The sequence below is a fragment of the Ranitomeya variabilis genome, chromosome 2, assembly GCF_051348905.1.
Source record: "Ranitomeya variabilis isolate aRanVar5 chromosome 2, aRanVar5.hap1, whole genome shotgun sequence".
Classification (NCBI taxonomy): Eukaryota; Metazoa; Chordata; class Amphibia; order Anura; family Dendrobatidae; genus Ranitomeya; species Ranitomeya variabilis.
This window is the reverse complement of record NC_135233.1, coordinates 818,705,149-818,726,677: the sequence shown is the minus strand read 5'-3', so window position 1 is coordinate 818,726,677 and position 21,529 is coordinate 818,705,149. Positions and strand designations below refer to the sequence as shown.

Below are 21,529 nucleotides of genomic sequence, written 5' to 3'. Positions count from 1 at the left end.
TGTCTGTGTGTTTAATGGAGTGTGGGTTGGACAAATGTAAAAGAGGAAGTTGGACAATAATGACATCACAAATCTTTTTCTTTTGTTCCATAATACATCTTTATTTAGCTTTCAAAAACGCACCAAAACGCCTAAAAACCGTGCAAAAACTGCACCAAAAGCGAATTAAAAAATGCATCAAAACCGTGCAAAAAACTGCATAAAAAACGCACCAAAACTGAAAAAAAAAAACACATCAAAACTGCATCAAAACCGCACCAAAATTGTATCAACACTGCACCAAAACCGCACCAAAAACTGCATCAAAACTGCGCCAAAACCGCACCAAAAACTGCATCAAAACCGCACCAAAACCACACCAAGAACTGCATCAAAACCGCACCAAGAACTGCATCAAAACCGCACCAAAAACTGCATCAAAACCGCACCAAAACTGCAAAACTGCACCAGGTTTTGATGCAGTTTTTGGTGCAGTTTTCATGCAGTTTTTGGTGCAGTTTTGATGCTTTTTTTGGTGCGGTTTATGCGCGGTTTTAATGCCGTTTTTGGAAATAAGTAAATAAACGGAAAATGTGCATGATTTCAATGGAAACATGCATGAAAAAATGGATTCCAAGGCCGGATTGTTGTGAATTTGGATTCTGGGCTCCCCCGGTGGCTACTGGTGGAATTGAACTTGTGACATCATCTTCCCTGTTCACCTGTTCTGATTAGATCTGGGTGTCGCTATATAACCTGGCTTCTCTGTTAGATTCTTGCCGGTCAACAATGTTATCAGAAGCCTCTCTGTGCTTGTTCCTGCTCCCAGACATCTACTAGATAAGTTGGACATTCGTCCATGTTTTGTTTTTGTATTTTGGTTCCAGTTCACAGCTGCAGTTTCGTTACTGTGTCTGGAAAGCTCTTGTTGATCAGGAATTGCCACTCTGGTATTATGAGTTAATGCCAGAGTCCTAAAGTAATTTCTGGATGTGTTTTGTTAGGGTTTTCTACTGACCATGAAAGTATGCTTTCTGTCTTCTGCTATCTAGAAAGCGGACCTCAAATTTGCTAAAACTATTTTCCTGCTGCGTTTGTTGTTTCATCTCATATCACCGCCAATATATGTGGGGGGCTTCTGTCTCCTTTTTTTTTGGGCATTTCTCTAGAGGTGAGTCAGGTCTTATATTTCCCTCTGCTAGCATTATTTAGTTCTCCGGCCGGCGCTGGGCATATAGGGATAAAAAGTAGGACATGCTACCTGGCTACTTCTAGATGATGCGGTAGGTTTAGTTCATGGTCAGTATAGTTACATCTTCCAAGAGCTTGTTCCTATAGAGGCTTATGCTAGTTCTCTGGCCATGGAGATCATGACAGTTTGACCGGCCCACTAAAGGGTTAAAATCCTTGGCTGAGAAAGGAGAGAAATAAGAAGTCTGCTGAGAGTTTTTTTTTTTTTTTTTTTTCTGTGCTCTTAATTGGATCACTTGCCAGTCTGTCTATGCTGCAGTCTTTCTTTTTTTTCTCTCTCCTTATAATCTTTGAATGGCTTTGTGTTCACCTGTTAATAATGGATCTTCAGAGTGTAACTGCAGGTTTGAATAATCTCACCACGAAAGTACAAAATTTGCAAGATTTTATTATTCATGCTCCGGTATCTGAGCCGAGAATTCCTTTGCCGGAATTCTTCTCAGGGAATAGATCTAGCTTTCAGAATTTTAGAAATAATTGTAAGCTATTTTTGTCCCTGAAATCTCGTTCTGCTGGAGACCCTGCACAGCAGGTTGGGATTGTGATTTCCTTGCTCCGCGGCGACCCTCAAGACTGGGCTTTTGCATTGGCACCAGGGGATCCTGCGTTGCGCAATGTGGATGCGTTTTTTTTGGCCTTGGGCTTGCTGTATGAGGAACCTCATTTGGAACTTCAGGCAGAAAAAACTTTGATGTCCCTATCGCAGGGGCAAGATGAAGCTGAAATTTACTGCCAAAGATTCCGTAAATGGTCTGTGCTTACTCAGTGGAATGAGTGTGCCTTGGCGGCTACTTTCAGAGAGGGTCTCTCTGATGCCATTAAGGATGTTATGGTGGGGTTCCCTGTGCCTGCGGGTCTGAATGAGTCCATGACAATGGCCATTCAGATCGATAGGCGTCTGCGGGAGCGCAAACCAGTGCACCATCTGGCGGTGTCCACTGAGAAGACGCCAGAAAGCATGCAGTGTGATAGAATTCTGTCCAGAAGCGAGCGGCAGAATTTTAGACGGAAAAATGGGTTGTGTTTCTATTGTGGGGATTCTACTCATGTTATATCAGCATGCTCTAAACGTACTAAAAAGCTTGATAAATCTGTTTCCATTGGCACTTTACAGTCTAAATTTATTTTGTCTGTGACCCTGATTTGCTCTTTGTCATCTATTACTACTGACGCCTATATCGACTCTGGCGCCGCTTTGAGTCTTATGGATTGGTCCTTTGCCAATCGTTGTGGGTATGATTTAGAGCCTTTGGAAACTCTTATTCCTCTGAAGGGGATTGACTCCACCCCATTGGCTAATAATAAACCACAATACTGGACACAAGTGACTATGTGTATTAATCCGGATCACCAGGAGACTATTCGTTTTCTAGTGCTGTATAATCTACATGAGGATTTGGTGCTGGGATTGCCATGGCTGCAGTCTCACAACCCAGTCCTTGACTGGAGAGCTATGTCTGTGTTGAGCTGGGGATGTAAGGGGACTCATGGGGACGTACCTTTGGTGTCCATTTCATCATCTATCCCCTCTGAAATCCCTGAGTTCCTGTCTGACTATCGTGACGTCTTTGAAGAACCCAAGCTTGGTTCACTACCTCCGCACCGTGAGTGCGATTGTGCTATAGATTTAATTCCGGGTAGTAAATACCCAAAGGGTCGTTTATTTAATCTGTCTGTGCCTGAACATACTGCTATGCGAGAATATATAAAGGAGTCCTTGGAAAAGGGACATATTCGTCCATCGTCATCTCCCTTAGGAGCCGGTTTTTTCTTTGTGTCAAAAAAAGACGGCTCTTTGAGACCATGTATTGATTATCGGCTTTTGAATAAAATCACGGTTAAATATCAATACCCATTGCCGTTGCTGACTGATTTGTTTGCTCGCATAAAGGGGGCCAAGTGGTTCTCTAAGATTGATCTCCGTGGGGCGTATAATTTGGTGCGGATCAGGCAGGGGGATGAGTGGAAAACCGCATTTAATACGCCCGAGGGCCACTTTGAGTATTTGGTGATGCCTTTTGGTCTTTCTAATGCCCCTTCAGTCTTCCAGTCCTTTATGCATGATATTTTCCGCGATTTTTTGGATAAATTTATGATAGTGTATCTGGATGATATTCTGATTTTTTCGGATGACTGGGACTCTCATGTCCGGCAAGTTAAGAGGGTTTTTCAGGTTTTGCGGTCTAATTCTCTGTGTGTCAAGGGTTCTAAGTGCGTTTTTGGGGTTCAGAGAATTTCCTTTTTGGGATATATTTTTTCTCCCTCTTCCATTGAGATGGATCCTGTCAAGGTTCAAGCTATTTGTGATTGGACGCAGCCCTCTTCTCTTAAAAGTCTTCAGAAATTTTTGGGCTTTGCCAACTTTTATCGTCGATTTATTTCTGGTTTTTCGGATGTCGTTAAGCCATTGACCGATTTGACTAGACAGGGTGCTGATGTTGCTAATTGGTCCCCTGATGCTGTGGAGGCCTTTCAGGAGCTTAAGCGCTGTTTTTCTTCTGCCCCTGTGTTGCGTCAGCCTGATGTGACTCTTCCTTTTCAGGTTGAGGTCGACGCTTCTGAGATCGGAGCTGGGGCAGTGTTGTCGCAGAAAAGTTCTGACTGCGCCGTGATGAGGCCTTGTGCCTTCTTTTCCCGTAAATTTTCGCCCGCTGAGCGGAATTATGATGTTGGGAATCGGGAGCTTTTGGCCATGAAGTGGGCGTTTGAGGAGTGGCGCCATTGGCTCGAGGGGGCCAGACATCAGGTGGTGGTATTGACTGACCACAAAAATTTGATTTATCTTGAGACCGCCAGGCGCCTGAATCCTAGACAGGCGCGCTGGTCATTATTTTTTTCTCGGTTTAATTTTGTGGTATCGTACCTACCAGGTTCTAAGAATGTTAAGGCGGATGCCCTTTCTAGGAGTTTTGACCCTGATTCACCTGGCAACTCTGACCCCACAGGTATTCTTAAGGAGGGAGTTATCTTGTCAGCCGTTTCTCCAGACCTGCGGCGGGCCTTGCAGGAGTTTCAGGCGGATAGACCGGATCGTTGTCCGCCTGATAGGCTGTTTGTTCCTGATGATTGGACCAGTAAAGTCATCTCTGAGGTGCATTCTTCTGCGTTGGCAGGTCATCCTGGAATTTTTGGTACCAGGGATTTGGTGGCAAGATCCTTCTGGTGGCCTTCCCTGTCACGAGATGTGCGAGGCTTTGTGCAGTCTTGTGACGTTTGTGCTCGGGCCAAGCCTTGTTGTTCTCGGGCTAGTGGATTATTGTTGCCCTTGCCTATTCCTAAGAGGCCTTGGACACACATCTCGATGGATTTTATTTCAGATCTGCCTGTTTCTCAGAAGATGTCTGTCATCTGGGTGGTGTGTGACCGTTTTTCTAAGATGGTTCATTTGGTTCCCCTGCCCAAATTGCCTTCTTCTTCCGAGTTGGTGCCCCTGTTTTTTCAAAATGTTGTTCGTTTGCATGGTATTCCTGAGAATATCGTTTCTGACAGAGGAACCCAATTTGTGTCTAGATTTTGGCGGGCATTTTGTGCTAGGATGGGCATAGATTTGTCTTTTTCGTCTGCTTTTCACCCTCAGACTAATGGCCAGACCGAGCGGACTAATCAGACCCTGGAGACATATCTGAGGTGTTTTGTGTCTGCTGACCAGGATGATTGGGTTGCTTTTTTGCCATTGGCGGAGTTCGCCCTCAATAATCGGGCCAGCTCTGCCACCTTGGTTTCCCCGTTTTTCTGTAATTCGGGGTTCCATCCTCGATTTTCCTCCGGTCAGATGGAATCCTCGGATTGTCCTGGAGTGGATGCGGTGGTGGAGAGATTGCATCATATCTGGGGGCAGGTGATGGACAATTTAAAGTTGTCCCAGGAGAAGACTCAGCTTTTTGCCAACCGTCACCGTCGTGTTGGTCCTCGGCTTTGTGTTGGAGATTTGGTGTGGTTGTCTTCTCGTTTTGTCCCTATGAGGGTCTCATCTCCTAAGTTTAAGCCTCGGTTCATCGGTCCGTATAAAATATTGGAGATTCTTAACCCTGTTTCCTTCCGTTTGGACCTCCCTGCATCCTTTTCTATTCATAACGTTTTTCATCGGTCGTTATTGCGCAGGTATGAGGCACCGGTTGTGCCTTCCGTTGAGCCTCCTGCTCCGGTGTTGGTTGAGGGTGAGTTGGAGTACGTTGTGGAAAAAATCCTAGACTCCCGTGTTTCCAGACGGAGACTCCAGTATCTGGTCAAGTGGAAGGGATATGGCCAGGAGGATAATTCTTGGGTCACTGCATCTGATGTTCATGCCTCTGATCTGGTTCGTGCCTTTTATAGGGCCCATCCTGATCGCCCTGGTGGTTCTGGTGAGGGTTCGGTGCCCCCTCCTTGAGGGGGGGGTACTGTTGTGAATTTGGATTCTGGGCTCCCCCGGTGGCTACTGGTGGAATTGAACTTGTGACATCATCTTCCCTGTTCACCTGTTCTGATTAGATCTGGGTGTCGCTATATAACCTGGCTTCTCTGTTAGATTCTTGCCGGTCAACAATGTTATCAGAAGCCTCTCTGTGCTTGTTCCTGCTCCCAGACATCTACTAGATAAGTTGGACATTCGTCCATGTTTTGTTTTTGTATTTTGGTTCCAGTTCACAGCTGCAGTTTCGTTACTGTGTCTGGAAAGCTCTTGTTGATCAGGAATTGCCACTCTGGTATTATGAGTTAATGCCAGAGTCCTAAAGTAATTTCTGGATGTGTTTTGTTAGGGTTTTCTACTGACCATGAAAGTATGCTTTCTGTCTTCTGCTATCTAGAAAGCGGACCTCAAATTTGCTAAAACTATTTTCCTGCTGCGTTTGTTGTTTCATCTCATATCACCGCCAATATATGTGGGGGGCTTCTGTCTCCTTTTTTTTTGGGCATTTCTCTAGAGGTGAGTCAGGTCTTATATTTCCCTCTGCTAGCATTATTTAGTTCTCCGGCCGGCGCTGGGCATATAGGGATAAAAAGTAGGACATGCTACCTGGCTACTTCTAGATGATGCGGTAGGTTTAGTTCATGGTCAGTATAGTTACATCTTCCAAGAGCTTGTTCCTATAGAGGCTTATGCTAGTTCTCTGGCCATGGAGATCATGACACCGGATTCATCATTTCACAGCTCAGTTTCATACCTTTTTTTGCCAGGTCCGTCACTCTGCGTTTTTTCGCCGGACAGAAAAAACGTTCCTCTGTATGTGTTTTCCATCCGGCGGAAACAGCTCTTTTAACGGATGAAACGTGTGGCCATCAGGCGCAATCCGGCGCTAATACAACTCTATGAAAAAAAAACGGATCCGGCGGAAAAAAATGGATCCGTTTTTTTCAAAACTCGCCGGATTGTGCCTCACGGCAAAAACCTGATGTGTGAAAGCAGCCAAATATATGGATAGATACATCTATGTATCTATAGATATATATATATCTATAAATATATCTATAGATAGATATATCCATAGCTATATAATAGAAAGGCCGATGTTTCTAAGGCCTCTTTCACACTAGCGTCGTGCACTGCACGTCGCAATGCGTCGTTGTGGAGAAAAAATGCGTCCTGCAAAGTTGTCTGCAGGATGCGTTTTTTCTCCATAGACTTTTATTAGCGACGCAGCGCGACGGCCCCTTACCGATGCTAGTGTGAAAGCAGCCTAAGGCTACTTTCACACTTGCGTTTTTAGCAATCCGTCTTTTTGGGAAAAAAAACGGATCCTGCAAATGTGCTCGCAGGATGCGTTTTTTACCCATAGACTTGTATTAGTGACGGATCGCGACGGATGGCCACACATCGCGTCCGTCGTGCAACGGATGCGTCGTGTTTTGGCGGACCATTGGCACGAAAAAACGTTAAAGTGAACGTTTTTTTGTCCGTCGCGTCCGCCATTTTCTACCGCGCATGTGCGGCCAAAACTCCACCCCCTCCTCCCCGGACTTCAGAATGGGCAGCGGATGCGTTGAAAAATGGCATCCGCTGCCCACGACGTGCACAAATTTCACAACGTGCGTCAGTACGTAGGCCCGACGCATAGCGATGGACCCGTACCGACGCAAGTGTGAAAGAGGCCTTAATGAGCGTTTAATTTAATAAAAAACGGCAAAAAACGGCGTGGGCTCCCGCGCAATTTTCTGCGCCAGAGGGGGAAAGCCGACGGCCAATATTTGTAGCCTGCTATGAATATCAGCCCACAGCTGTCTGCGTAGCCTTTACTGGCTATTAAAATAGGGGGACCCCCCCCCCCCAAAAAAAAATGACGTGGGGTCCCCCTATATTTTATAGCCAGAAAGGCTACGCAGACAGCTGCGGGCTGATATTCATAGCCTGGAGAGGGGCCATGGATATTGGTCCCCCCGGCTACAAATACCAGTCCGCAGCTGCCCCAGAAATGGAGCATCTGTAAGATGCGCCAATTCCGGCACTTAGCCCCTCTCTTCCCACTGCCGTGTAGCGGTGGGATATGGGGTAATAAGGGGTTAATGTCACCTTGCTATTGTAAGGTGACATTAAGCCGGGTTAATAACGGAGAGGCGTCAATAAGACGCCTATCCATGATTAATCCAATAGTAATAAAGGGTTAATAAAACACACACACACATTAGGAAAAATGTATTTTAATATTCTTCATTAAACCATACTTACCATACTTCAGCGCCTGCAAAAAACGTAAAATAATAAACCGTATACTACCTGTCCGCCGTAGTCCAATTAATAACGAGTGTCCCACGATGATCTCCCTTACAGAACAGTGACATCGGGTGATGTCACTGCTCTATAGGACCCTCAGTGACACACTGACAGGAGATAATGGCTCCTGCAGTGCATCACTGAGGTTACTAAAGTTCAAAGTCTTACTTTATGGCAAAAAGCTGCGTGGGAAAATTTCTCATACAGCAATGCCATAAAGTGAGACTAGGGACTATTTTCTCACAGGGGCGTAGAAATACATTGTGAGGAATACATTGTGGAAGGATACCTTCCATCATTGTGTTCCTGGAGCCCCTGGAGAGCAGTCGCATCAGCAGATGCTCCTGCTCTTCACGGGAGATAGTCGAGGGACACTCGTTTTAATTAGATTTCTGCGGATCAGGGAGTATGTTGGTTGTTTATTATTTTAATATTTTTTACAGATGACAATGGCTTCGGGGATCAAGGTGACAAGTGATGGTGAGTATGTACTCTATGTTACATGTACTGTATGTCTGTATGTATGTTGTACGTATGTACGTACTGTATGTGGCATGTTGCATGTCACATGTTGCATGTCGTCGCATGTTGCCGCATGGTGCATGTCATCGCATGGCGCATGTCGTCGCATGGTGCATGTCGCATGTCATATGTTGCATGTCGCATGGTGCATGTCGTCACATGTGCATGTCGTCGCATGGTGCATGTCGTCGCATGGTGCATGTCATCGCATGGTGCATGTCATGACATGGTACAGGTCGCATGTCGTCGCATGGTGCATCTTGTCGCATGGTGCATGTCATTGCATGGTACATGTCGCATGTCGTCGCATGGTGCATGTTGGATATCGTCGCATGGTGCATGTCGTCGCATGGTGCATGTCGCATGTTGTCACATGGTGCATGTCGTCTGTTGCATGTTTTCGCATATCGCATGGTGCATGTTGTCACATGGTGTGTGTTGTATGTATGTATGTACTGTATATGTGTATTTATTTTTTATTTTTTTACATTCAACACATTAGCTGGATGATGGGACTACTACTGTCCCATCATTGGCTAATGTGTCACTCACTGTCACTGTAGCAGGCAGAGCCCGATGGGACTTGTAGTCCCATCGGACGATGCCTGCACACAGAGACACACACACACACCCCAAAGACCACCCCCCCAGCAGACCCCAGCACATACCGGCGCCGGCCCGCACAGCACCGGCGCCGGCCCGCACAGCACCGGACCGCACAGCACCGGCGCCGGACCGTACAGCACCGGCGCCGGACCGCACAGCACCGGCGCCGGACCGCAGAGTACCGGCCCGCACAGCACCGGCGCCGGCCCGCACAGCACCGGACTGCAGAGCACCGGCCCGCAGAGCACCGGCGCCCGCACAATCATCCCTGACTAGCCCCGCCCGCTAATCCCTGCCTAGCCCCGCCCGCCCCCAGCACAGGCCTGCAGCCACCAGCCCCGCCCACAGCCCAGTCACTCTTGATGAGTGACTGCTGACTGTGAGGCTGGCTCACGCCTGCTACTGACGTCACGTCAATTTCCAGAGTCTGGAAATTGACGTGACGTCGGCGGAAATAAGCGGCGGCTGCAGCCTGGGGGTCACATGACCCGGACTCAGCCGCCGGAATAGCTCCGCTCACAGGCGAAAACGGCAACGGAAGGTAATTACACAATTCATCAGGGGCCCCGGGGGGATACATTGGGGGGTTAATTGAAAGTAGTGGACAACCCCTTTAATGTGCAGCAGGGAACAAGGAATAACAGACTGTGTGGTACATACAAAATATTGCACTAATATGATCCCTATAACTATTCCATGTGGGACACGAAAAAAATATGTGAAAAAAGTGTCTGAAAAATTAAGGGATAAATACCAAGTGGTAATTAATATTAAATAATAAGTGGGGTGTGTGGCCTGAACGGGATGTGAGCAGAAGTCTGAGGCAGGAGCTCCCGCTCACCATCAGCTACTATACTGACTGCAGCCTTTAAAATCGGGGTCAAATACCCACATTTATCAGGGGAAACTGCAGCTAGAGCGGTGCATACAAAGGCCCATACATAAACACAATGTTTAGGGCTGTGATTCCTACTCATCCTCTGGTTTGTGTCTTGGGTTCTGTGGACGGGATTGCTGAAGATTCAAATATAAGGTTGGCACTTAAAAGAACGTTATATCAAGACAGGAAAATTCTAACAGCACACTGGTTGGACAGGGCGCCACCTACATTTAGGAAATTTATGGAAAAAATGAATCTACGTCTGGAAGAAAAAGTGTATAAAAGGAGGAGGGCCCTGCATAAATTCTGTAAAATATGGGAGGACTGGAAAATTCACCAAGGCATGGATATTATGTCCTTACTCGGGGGTGCTGGGTAATATTATTACTTGTGTCGAGCGAGATATGTCTGATTAAGGTCCTTGGAGTGATGCATATCAAATCTGCTTCCATAATGTCTTTAATGTCTCAGATGGAAACTAAATAACTTGGAGACTTGGGACTTATCTTCCATAATGCTTATTTGCACATGAGTGTACAGATTGCCGTATTCAGCTTAAATATGTTAATGTAATAAGATACTGGCTAATTGCTATGTGGTCTGGAACAATGAGGGGGTTTGGTTGGGTGTTTCCTTTGTTGTATGTTGAAAATTTCAATAAAAATGTATCTGATTTAAAAAAAATAACTTTACATGTAAACAGGCCCTCTATAAAATATAAAAGTATAAAAGATGGGCCTATGTCATAATAAACGAGACTCTCTTGAAAGACAACCTGGCGTGCCTTCGTTAGTCTTCCTATAAAATCCCGGGTATAACAATGACGATCTACCCGATGGTGAATAATTAGTTTCTGATAGCCCCTAAACAGCCAACTTTCTAGCAAAAGCGGTACCCAACGTTTTGCTAGTCCTTGCAGTGAAAGCGTGAGATCTAACATTTTATCCCTAAATCTCGCACTTTGAACTTTGAGTTCAGCAGCATCCTTTACTAAGCAGTTATTACTAAATAGTGACATCCTTAGAACAATTACTGTTCTTGAGACGACCCGTGGAGGTTTGAGGTTCAGACACAACTTTTGCTAGAAAGACTGGCCTTTTAGGGGACCAATAGGGACACTTGAAGGTGTGTTTTTAACGTGTGTTATTTAGTAAAATTATCAATCTGTGGCTGACCAATGTTATCTGAAATAAAAAGGGTAGTCACTGACTGGTGATGATGGGTACTCTTTAAATACAAAGCAATTCACAAAAAAGAACTTAAACCATTCAACAAAGAAAATATAGACAAAAACAAACTCTTAGCAAACAACAATTATGACAAGACTCAGTTACTTACCATTTCAGCCTCCACAGCACATGCAATGTGTTTTGCACGATCTGAAGACATTTCACAAACTGTAGCAAAGGAATTCATCACGGTCTCACTTAACTCCTTCAGATGCTCTCCTGGAAGGTCACCAGGAACACAGGTTAAGATTTGCTCTGCAAATTGTACATCTTTTTTCAGAGTAACAGAAAATGCAGCCAACCTTGATTCAAATGACTGAAAGAGAGGATGAAAACATTTATTAAATATCTAATATGCAGCCTCTGAATTGAAGGTTTTGGGGAATGAAAATGAGCACAAACTTTTACTCTGTAAGTACAAAATAGACTAAAGTGCGGTTCTTTCTTCGTTCATTTGAGGCATATTAGGTGAATTTAGTGAATACTATTATCTAGTTCACATTTATACAGTGCTCTATACAGAGTACTTATGTGGGATTACTGTCTAAATCCCCTGAAAACTGGATTCAGATATAACCTCCATTAGAGCCATTCAGTATACTGGGGAAAACGGAGTTACTTTGGACTCGACGGTGTCCATCTTTTTTAGGTCGACATAACAGCGCAGTAGATTATGCTTTTGTGGCCACCTAAAAACATGGTCACCACTAAAACGCAAGCCAAACAAAGTTCAGAGTGACACCATCTGCCCCATTATTACTGAATTGCTCGATTGGGGGTTATGTCCGAATCTTGATGTTCAACAATATAGACAAAAATACTTTGGCAAGCGCTCAGCATAGAACACAGAATAAATGTGAATCCTAGCCTTAAAATATAAGCTGAACTTTAATTGTGTAGCTATTCTTAAGCAAATAGCTTACTATCTATAATAAATAAGTCTTACTGTTTGGCAAGCTCCGATGCAAATATGTTTGGGCTGCAGTATATTAGGAAAGGACACAGCCCATTAGTGAAGATGCAGAATTCACATGCAAACTCTACAGATTTGTGCAAATATATGTATCAAGCATGTTTGCCACCCTTAGGACTTGTGAAGACGACTATACAAATTAGATGAATGCTAATCCTCATTTTGGCGGAGAGCATTTGTCCCCACGTTATTATATGAGGCTGTGCAGCATGCATGATTTGCCTATCATGCTGTGACAGTCTTCAGTAAATAAGGGGGGGTATCAAACTGTCCCTGGAACTGAGACCCTAACGATCCCTCTCCCGGGGGCGCTCTTAAAGGTAGAGGGTCTCGAGTCTTCAACCTTACTATCCTCCTGTTAATGTCCTAAGCTGTCCCCTCCCCCAGGCCTGGGACAGATGCTGTATGTTAGTGTATATATACAAGTAAGACAAACAGAAATAACTTACATACAAAAACACTCAACAAGTAAAGAGAGGAATAAGGGGAAGGATAGAAAGGTACAAACCACATGGGAATAGGATGATGGAGAAAGCATACACCCCAAAACAGCAGACAACAATCTCCAGCAGCAACTACGATATCCAACTTCAGCACACCAACTCTGGAAAGTCAGGAAGCAAAACTTTCACAGGCGGGATGAGAAGGTCTGGCCAGGTTTTACAGAGAGAGAAATGAGCAAGTCAGGAGCAGTTGTGAGATGGAGCTGCATGTCTCTAACTGGCATAAAAGAGTTATTAACCTCTTCAGCACCAAAGGAAACAAAGTCCATTTACTATGAGAAACAAAACACACAGGCTAAATGGAAGATCTGCGACTCACAGTACTTAAAGATCGCCTAACCCCAGATCTCCCAGGAGGACGTGACACATTGCCTCCAAGAACAAGATGACGCTCGCTCATTCATCTCTACGGGTCCATGAAAAAATACGGACCACACTCAGATGATATCAGAGTGTGGTCCAATTATCATGGACTGACAATATAGAGAGGGTGAAGAAACTTTCTCCATCTCCGAGAAAATCAGATCACATTCAGATCAACTTATGATAACAGTCTATTTAGCATAAACAGACCGATTTTCTCGGATGAGATAAAAACAGTTGTGTGACCCTAACCTTAGGAAGATGATGGAAGAAGTCTATACACTAGAATGTTAATTCCTCAAGATTAACAACAGCGTTCTTTTACATTGACTGGAACTGAAAAGAAACACTTTTTCACAAATGTATTAGATTTTGTAACACTTTAAAGAGGTTGTCCAGTCCAAACCGATAATTCTGCAGTCAGTCAGTGTGACTGCATACTTATAAATCCCCCAGCACACGCACTGTGCGATGCAGCGATTTGTTGTTTTCTGATTCGGGACCGGAGGGTATGTATGAGTTATACATACTCCTGGACAGTGGGTGTGGCCTCAATCCATACAATTGTAATGGGTGAGGGCATACCCCGTCTAGTGATGCGTACGACCAGTGGCGCAGCCTCAATCCATATAAGTGTATGGCGAGCGAGGCTGCACCCACTGACCAGGGTATCTATAACTCATACCTACCGTTCGGTCCTGACTCAGAAGTCAGCCAGTCCCTGCAGCGCACAGTGCATGCACTGGAGGGATTCATAAGTCTGCAGTCACACAGAATGACCGGAGACTTATCGGTTTGGACCAGACAACCCCTTTAAGTTTAGCAGGTTCAGGAATTTTATATTCTTATCAACAAGAATTCTGAATATGTAGATGAACAAACACAGCATTGTTGCTCCACAGAAAACCCAAAAATGGCCAAGGAAAAGAAATAAAGAAAAATGTTTGTGCCGAGAGAATACACTAACAATACTGACCTCTAGATGATCAAGCTGTACTTTTAATGTTTCCAAGTTATCACCAAGGGTTGGAAAATTATCAAAGAGAAGTTTCTGATCCTGAACAACAGTCAGATGGTCACTTAATGTTTGACAGCACTGATTGAAAGTTGCCTAAAATGAATATGAAATTCCAGTTAGGCTACTGAAATGCACCGTAGATTGCTTGCCTTAACTGTTTTCAAGTAGCCTCTTTTTTAACATTAGCATAGTATCAATCCAATGTAGAGATGATCAGCCAGGACCAACAGATTGATTGCTCAGAAAATACCTCCCAGTGTCAACAACATATATGGGGTGTTACGCAGAATTTACTTGGCTCTTTAGCTCTAAGAAGAATTGGCGCTGAACTGAGAGTAAAAGAGCAGGCAAGGTGGTGTGTTAGGAATTATACCATTTTATAACTCTTTATACAGTACACCACAGTAAAAGTTCATTTATTTTGAGCACCTATATATATAGCACAATGTGTCCTGGGGACTGCTTTTATTGTAAAATATAGAGTGTAAGATTTCTAAAATACAAAATAATTAAAAATTAACCAGGCTATTTTTCACAGTCTCATATATACTGAATGTAGTGGTAATGTGTATGCATGAACATTGCTCCATAGGGGACACAAAACCCACATTCTTGTGATCAGTGCATTTGCAGAGAGCAACTGTCAATGCTATTTGTTATCAAAAAGGCATTATAGTATCTGAAGTAGTATGAACTTTATGTTTTTGACATTAACTCACCATTTCAGACTCTTTGCCTTCTGCATTTTCCTCCACTGCAGAGACAGATGAATAGCTAATACTTTCTGTAGTAGCGTCCACATCCAATGATTTTACATTACATGGCTGGTCTGTAAAGATTAATTTTTGTGCAGTTCCTGGTGAGTCACAACTGTAAATTGGGGAAAATTTTTTAGCTGTGTCCACATCCAATGATTTTACATTACATGGTTGGTCTGTAAAGATGAATTTTTGCGCAGTTCCTGGTGAGTCAGAACTGTAAATTGGGGAATTATTTTTAGTTGTGTCCACATCCAATGACTTTACATTACACGTTTGGTCTGTAAAGCTGAATTTTCTCGCAGCTCCTGGTGACTCACAACTGTAATCTGGGGAAAATATTTTCTTTTTTTCAGGAATTAGCTTGATCATCTGGTCAGAAATGGAAGATGAGATCGGCTCACTAGGAAACAGACCTTTATTCATGTTAATTATAAGTTCTTCCAATTTGTTTGAACTTTCAGAATCTGGTGGAACATGAAAGATTTCATCAAGCTGGGAAGAGATTAATTTAAGACGATTTGGTTCTAGCACTTCCTGTTTACTGAAAAATGATGAAGAACTAAAAGTTTCCTGATTTTGGGTGACTCCAATATCATATAATACTGAATCTTTTTCAATGTGTTTGCCTTGTTTTTCATAATCTCCCTTAATCATTAATCCATCTTCTACCTTACTTTTCACATTAAAAAGGTCTAAGTCTGGAATGTGTTTTGAATGATTGTTAACTTCCCCAAAGTTATGTGCTGGTTCACCTACTTCAATTGATTTATCTTTGGAAACATTCTTGCTTCTGGCTACTTTATTTACTAGAACCAATAAAGGATTAGGATCTTCATCAGAATCTTTTGTACTTTGATTGGACTTGTCATATGACAATTGTGGTAATAAGTTGTCTAATTTCTCTGTGTTGGTAACTCCATTGTGACCAATTGTTTGTACAATTCCTGCACAACCTTTGAGGTACATTGTTAAATTATCAGCTTCTCCTGCATTAATTGATTGCATATCATCTACATTAGATTTTTGTACTGTTTCAGACCCAGTGCTGGTAGCCGTTCCTACTAAATCATAATTTTTACTGATTGATGACTCAAAAATTGCACTCAAGTTATCAATATGAATCGGACTTTTTGCTCCATAATTCCTTGAATCTTCCTTTTTATTTAGCATATCAGTAATCTTGCAAATTTCATTGTCATTTGTTTTGGGCAAAAGGAGATTTTTTTCTCTACACAATGTATTGTCTTCTGTTACATCTGAATTAACCTTCTGAATGATCCTACTTTCTGACTGCACGCCTTCTATATGGTAATTACTTTCAGAATGGGTAACAGTAGTATCAAACACTGCTTTAACTTCATTGAAGGAATGATTTTGAAGCATTTTCTCAGAGTTGGGATCAAAAAGTGTCTTAGACTCAGAATCATTATTGGAATGCACAGTAGACCTTTCAGTTGTAGAGTGTTCCATAATCTTTGTAGAACTTTGATCATTGCTTTGATGACCATTCTCTACATGTCTACATATTTCTTTATCTTCAGCCTGCAAATTTGCAATGTTACATTCAGCACTTGCATTCTCTTTTCCCATAAGAATGCATTCAGGAATCAGATTGGTCTTACCAGCTGAGGATCCATAACTATTAGTTTCCTGTTTGAGACCAGAATAATCAACAGTAAACTCAAGACCATTATTAACAGAGGTGTCTTCAGCATCAAATAGAGTAGGACTTCTATTATCTTTGTGGTTAATTAATTCTGGTGTTTCACTTTTATTTTCAATTTCACTTTGTAGACATTCAGCACCTGAGTTGTCATTTAGACACTTAGTTCCAGTTTGATTTGACTCAGAATCCTCTCCAATAAATGAAGATGATTCTCTCAGTGATGTCTTACAATTGCCCAGGCTGATGATATCACGCTGTTCTTGACACTGTAAAGGTTCATCTGATTCACTCAGATCGTTGGGGTTGGATAAATTATCAGAATTACCAGGTTGTGGACACAAAATATTTTCAATATGAATGCATGTTTCATTATTCTCACAGCCGAAATTTAATAACTCAGCTTTACTATCAATTTCATTGTCTTCAAAATATTCATCTAAATATTCTTCATTGGCTTGATAGCCCTCTTCACTGTTGTTCTCATCAGTAACAAAACAGTCAATGTCAGTTTCACTAAAACTACTTTCAACATATTCCTCATCTAGTTCTTCCTCTATCATGAATTTATCACCAGTTTTCATGTTTCCATCCACATCCTTTGCAGCAAATTCATATTTAATTCTCTCATATTCTCCCTCTACTAAACTGCCTGAAAAAGATTTTTCCTTATATATAGAAGTATGGTCATCTAAACAGGAGTAACTTTCAGAGTCTTCTTCAATTATGGTTTCCAGAAATTGCCTTCCTTGCAAAATATCGGTGTTTTCAGCATCAATATCAGTATAATAGTAAGTATCTTCATCTGAGCTTGTATCACTTTGGGTAGGTGTTCTGTCGTCTATGATACCATTTCCTATCGTTTTCCAAGTCTTTTTAGTTTCATCTGTATCACCAGCTTCATTTTCACTTTCAAAATTTCCATCAGACATATCAGAGTCACTACTCTTCTCCAAATATCCATGAAGATCAACAGAAATATCTTGTATTACATAAGGCAGTACCTCACAGCTGGTTTGAGATGGTAAAATGACATGACTATCATGGTCAGTGTCTTTATCACAAAGTTCTTCAGTTGGTGTTTTTTCTAGTTGATCATAAAAAAGATCTCCAAAAGATTCAACGGGGTCTTCTGTTTTATCTTTAATAATTATGATATTTGAAGGGCTTACTACTCCTTCTCGATGATTATAAACTTCTTCAGCCTGATAGGAGCCTTCATTAAAAGGGTTATGAATGTTATTTTCCTGAATTAAATTATTGCACTTGTTATCTACAGCATCAGTCATACTATTCAGTTGACAAAGGTGAGCATCATCTTCGATTATATCTTTTCGCAGAAAAGATACTGCTTCTTCATGTGTTCGAGCTGTCGGATTTTGCTGCACTATCATTTCACTAGATATGTCAGTTTCTTCCACATCTTTTAACAATTGAAAATACACTTCCTCATGGTCAGTGATGTCTACTTTATCGATAAACTGATGCTGCTCTGCAGCGGTTTTTAGGTGTTCTGTCTCTTTAAATACCGAGTTAGAATGAGATATACTTTCATACTCAATTATATTCATGTCTATATTGTGGCTTCGGTCTTTTTTTGTCACCTCCAAATCTTCTGGCAAAGTATCAGTGATGCCTTCATCATTTTCACATGACGTCTGCACAATATGTTCAGACTCAAGCAACATGCTGGCAGCTTCATCAAGATCGCCATCAAATAGTAACAGTCTTTCCCCAGTATTTGCATCAATATAACTATTAATCATGAGATAAGAAATAAACAATTGCTTTGTATGGTCTGGATTATGTGTCAGTTCTTCTTCTGATTTGTTTTCAGAACTTTCAGTCTGCTGAGTTGTGTGAGATTCGTAAGAAGATATCCATTTTAGAGTATGTTTGGTTGGTTCCAGAATATCTATATTTGGCATTTTATCCTGTAATTCCAAGCTGCTAAGGACTGATGCAGTATTTTTCTCTATTATACCTGACTGAGAAGCAATATTCAATTGTACTATCTCTGATGTTTCCGGAATATATAACCCAGCAATCTTGTGTCTATTACTTAGGATCTTTTGGGCTAGCTCAGTAGAAATCATTCCTTGTTGTAAAGATGTTGATATGGGGAAAATTTCACTGGTATCGGGCCAGATAAGTCCAATAAACCCTCTCTGTGCCTCTAAGACCATCAACGCACTACTATATGAAATTAAATTGCATTGAACAGCTTCATCTACTGTTAAATATTTTCTTGTAGACGGGCAAAGGATTCCACCATTTTGAACTTGTTGGGTTAAAATTCCACAAACTGTCCCATGATCAATAACACCTTGTTCTTGAGCCTGTTCCAAAGTCAGTTGGTTTCCTGTATCTAGATCAATAATACCTCCTGATAAAAGCTGTGCTCCAAGTAGCCTGTACATGATTTCTCGGTCCAGAATTCCTTCATGTGCTGCACGTAAAACATTAATTTTCCTTCCAGATTTTAATGTAATTTTACCTTTATCTTCTGAGTTAACTAAAAGAAGTCTCATTCCTGTTTTCTCATCTTTCACACTCCTCTGGTATAGGTCTACTAATGTAATCTTTTCTGCTGTAATGGGATCAATCAAGTCTTTGGCCATCTTTTGTCTCTCAATGAGTTTTGTAAACATTGACGTTGAAATGATATTCCTTTGAAAAAGTTTATTCACATTGACCTGCTCTTTGGAAGTGGCAAGTTGAAGACAACCACAAGAAAGCAAAGTGTTGATCATTTTGACTGTTACAGTCTCTGATATTGATCCTTGGTCGTAAGCTGTAATTATAGGAAAATCACTTGAAGTAAGAGATAAAATTACACAATTGGCATGAGATATTTCACGGAGTCGCACTTTAATTTGATCATCTATAAGACCGTGACTCTGAGCGTCTTCGATGTCGAAGCATCTCTTTAAATGTGGGCAAACCAGGCCAGACACTATAAGTTGCATTTCAAGTAGAAGAATTCCTGTTTCATAATCAACAAGTCCTTCTACCATAGATTGGTAAATGGAAAGAATTCTCCCATTTGCCTCATCAATCGTCCCTGACACCACTCTGTCCACCTGAAACAAGATAAGACGATATTAGCAAATATGGTAGCTTCGATTGCCAATTTACAAGTTCTAATGAGAGTGCTCCACATGCTCGATACTTACCACACACAGAACAAGCTGTCTGAATAAGCAGTTCAGATAAAAAATGATTTTGTCAGTATCTTGACAGCAAAGGTGGCACAAGCTTTGAACTCAGCATGCATCTGTGAACTAGAATTTAGCTTTAGGACACATAGTGTGTTAGTGAGAAGACTGATGACAAGTAGAGCAAGTACCACCTGTAAAGCAAACCATCATGCTGTTTGATGCTTGTGAAGGGTTAGAAGAGATGTCACATGAAGAACCATGCTTGTCATGTTTACAGCACACTGTATAAATCACACCTGATGGAAAAAATGCTGTTAATAGAGATGATAGGAGGATATCACTGGTACAAAAACACTTGTGATATTTTGCTAATCTTTGCCAAATTAGATCATAGAAAACCATGACCAGAATATATCTGTGAATATTAGGCCAGCACAAACTAGCTTATCTCCTTAGCTAAACCAACACCATACCCAAACGTAAGGAACCAAGCTCCATTTAGGGAGCAACAGATATTATTTCCCATTATCATTATTTCAATTACATGCAAAAAAAAAAAAAACCACACAAAAATGTGGAAATTGGTTGCAATAGAAATAGAATAAAATGTTTGACAGATGTCACCTTCTGTTCCACCAGTTTATCTACCAGTTCCTTGGCTTCTTGTTGCTGCCTTTTACTTTCTCTTGATAACAGACTTTGACTTTCTTGGAGCGCTTTAATCTGATTTTCTACATCAGCTCTTTCTTCTTCAGTCATTCTGAGGAAAAAAATAAACAAGCTGCATATAAAAATAGTATGCAGGTGCATTTTGTGGAGTCATGTTTATGGGATTAATGACTACTAGCGAGGGAATTATGAATAAACTCAGAGCTACATTTTTAGAAGATGTACATAGTTATCTATGAAAAAAATGTTTACCATAAGAGAAACTGGTGCAATACCTGTCACCGTGCTTGGCTAAAAGCAATTGTAAGGTCTGAAGAGCATCCGAAATCTCATTCTGCTTTGTAAGAATCTCTTCACCAGAAATCTGAAATAAAAAGATGTACATGTGAAGATTACACAGGCAACATTTCTGGACTCAAAGTCACAGATAGATGAGTTTCTAGCTTGTCATTTATCCCCGGTTATACTGCAAGGTCTAAAGTGAACCTATCACCAGGTTTTTCCGATAAGAGATGCAGATTGAGTTGGGGCATATATACAGCATTATAGAATGCGGTATATCAGCCCTGAAAGGTGATAGCCGTTTCTCTTATCGTCCAAACCTGGTGACATTCTTTTTAAATGATCTCACATTGACTAATAATGTAGCTAGCTTTTGTAATTGGTATTTGCAAAATAATTTCTTTCGTACTGCAAGAAGAACTAATTTGCACACATAATTATACACCTTTATTAGACTCTTCAAATGAAACTTGTGCTACTTAACTTTTAACAGGCATTAACAAAGACCAGTCAACTCTTCAGAAAAGTCTGTTTTGGTAAAAATATTATAAAATGTTAATGCATGCCTTCATCATCTCCTGCCTCCATCATGCAATATCCTTCTCTAAGGCCTCCCGACTAAGACTCTTGGACCTTTCCAGTCTACCCTCAACACCACTGCCTTATTAATCCACCCTCCTACCATTTCTCCTACGCTACTCACCTGTGTCAATACCTTCACTGGCTTCCAATTCCCCAACTAATCTATGGTAGTTTAAATTAATAACAATGACTTAAAAGATTGTCCATAATCTATCTCTTCCAATCTTATCTCCTGATACCTCCTTACACATAATTTCCAGTCCTCACAAGACCACCTTATCTCCTCTCCTCTCGTACATTCCTCAATCAATCGCTGTAAAAAATTTTCCTGAGCATCCCCCATGCTCTCGAATTCAGTGCCTTAGTACATACAGTGGTGTCCCACATTTTCAGATGCAA

General features: G+C 41.8%; 1 protein-coding gene across 1 annotated transcript in view; it reads right to left on the bottom strand.

Annotated features, from left to right (window-relative positions):
* Window positions 1–21,529, bottom strand: part of DST (dystonin) — a 745,723-nt gene that overhangs the window by 235,222 nt on the left and 488,972 nt on the right. Inside the window, exons 37-41 of the mRNA XM_077290007.1 lie at window positions 20,542–20,630; window positions 20,222–20,357; window positions 14,732–19,519; window positions 13,971–14,105; window positions 11,265–11,471 (exon numbers count right to left, since the gene is read on the bottom strand). Of these exons, the coding sequence (XP_077146122.1) occupies window positions 11,265–11,471; window positions 13,971–14,105; window positions 14,732–19,519; window positions 20,222–20,357; window positions 20,542–20,630 (5,355 nt within the window). The remainder of the gene's footprint in view (window positions 1–11,264; window positions 11,472–13,970; window positions 14,106–14,731; window positions 19,520–20,221; window positions 20,358–20,541; window positions 20,631–21,529) is intronic.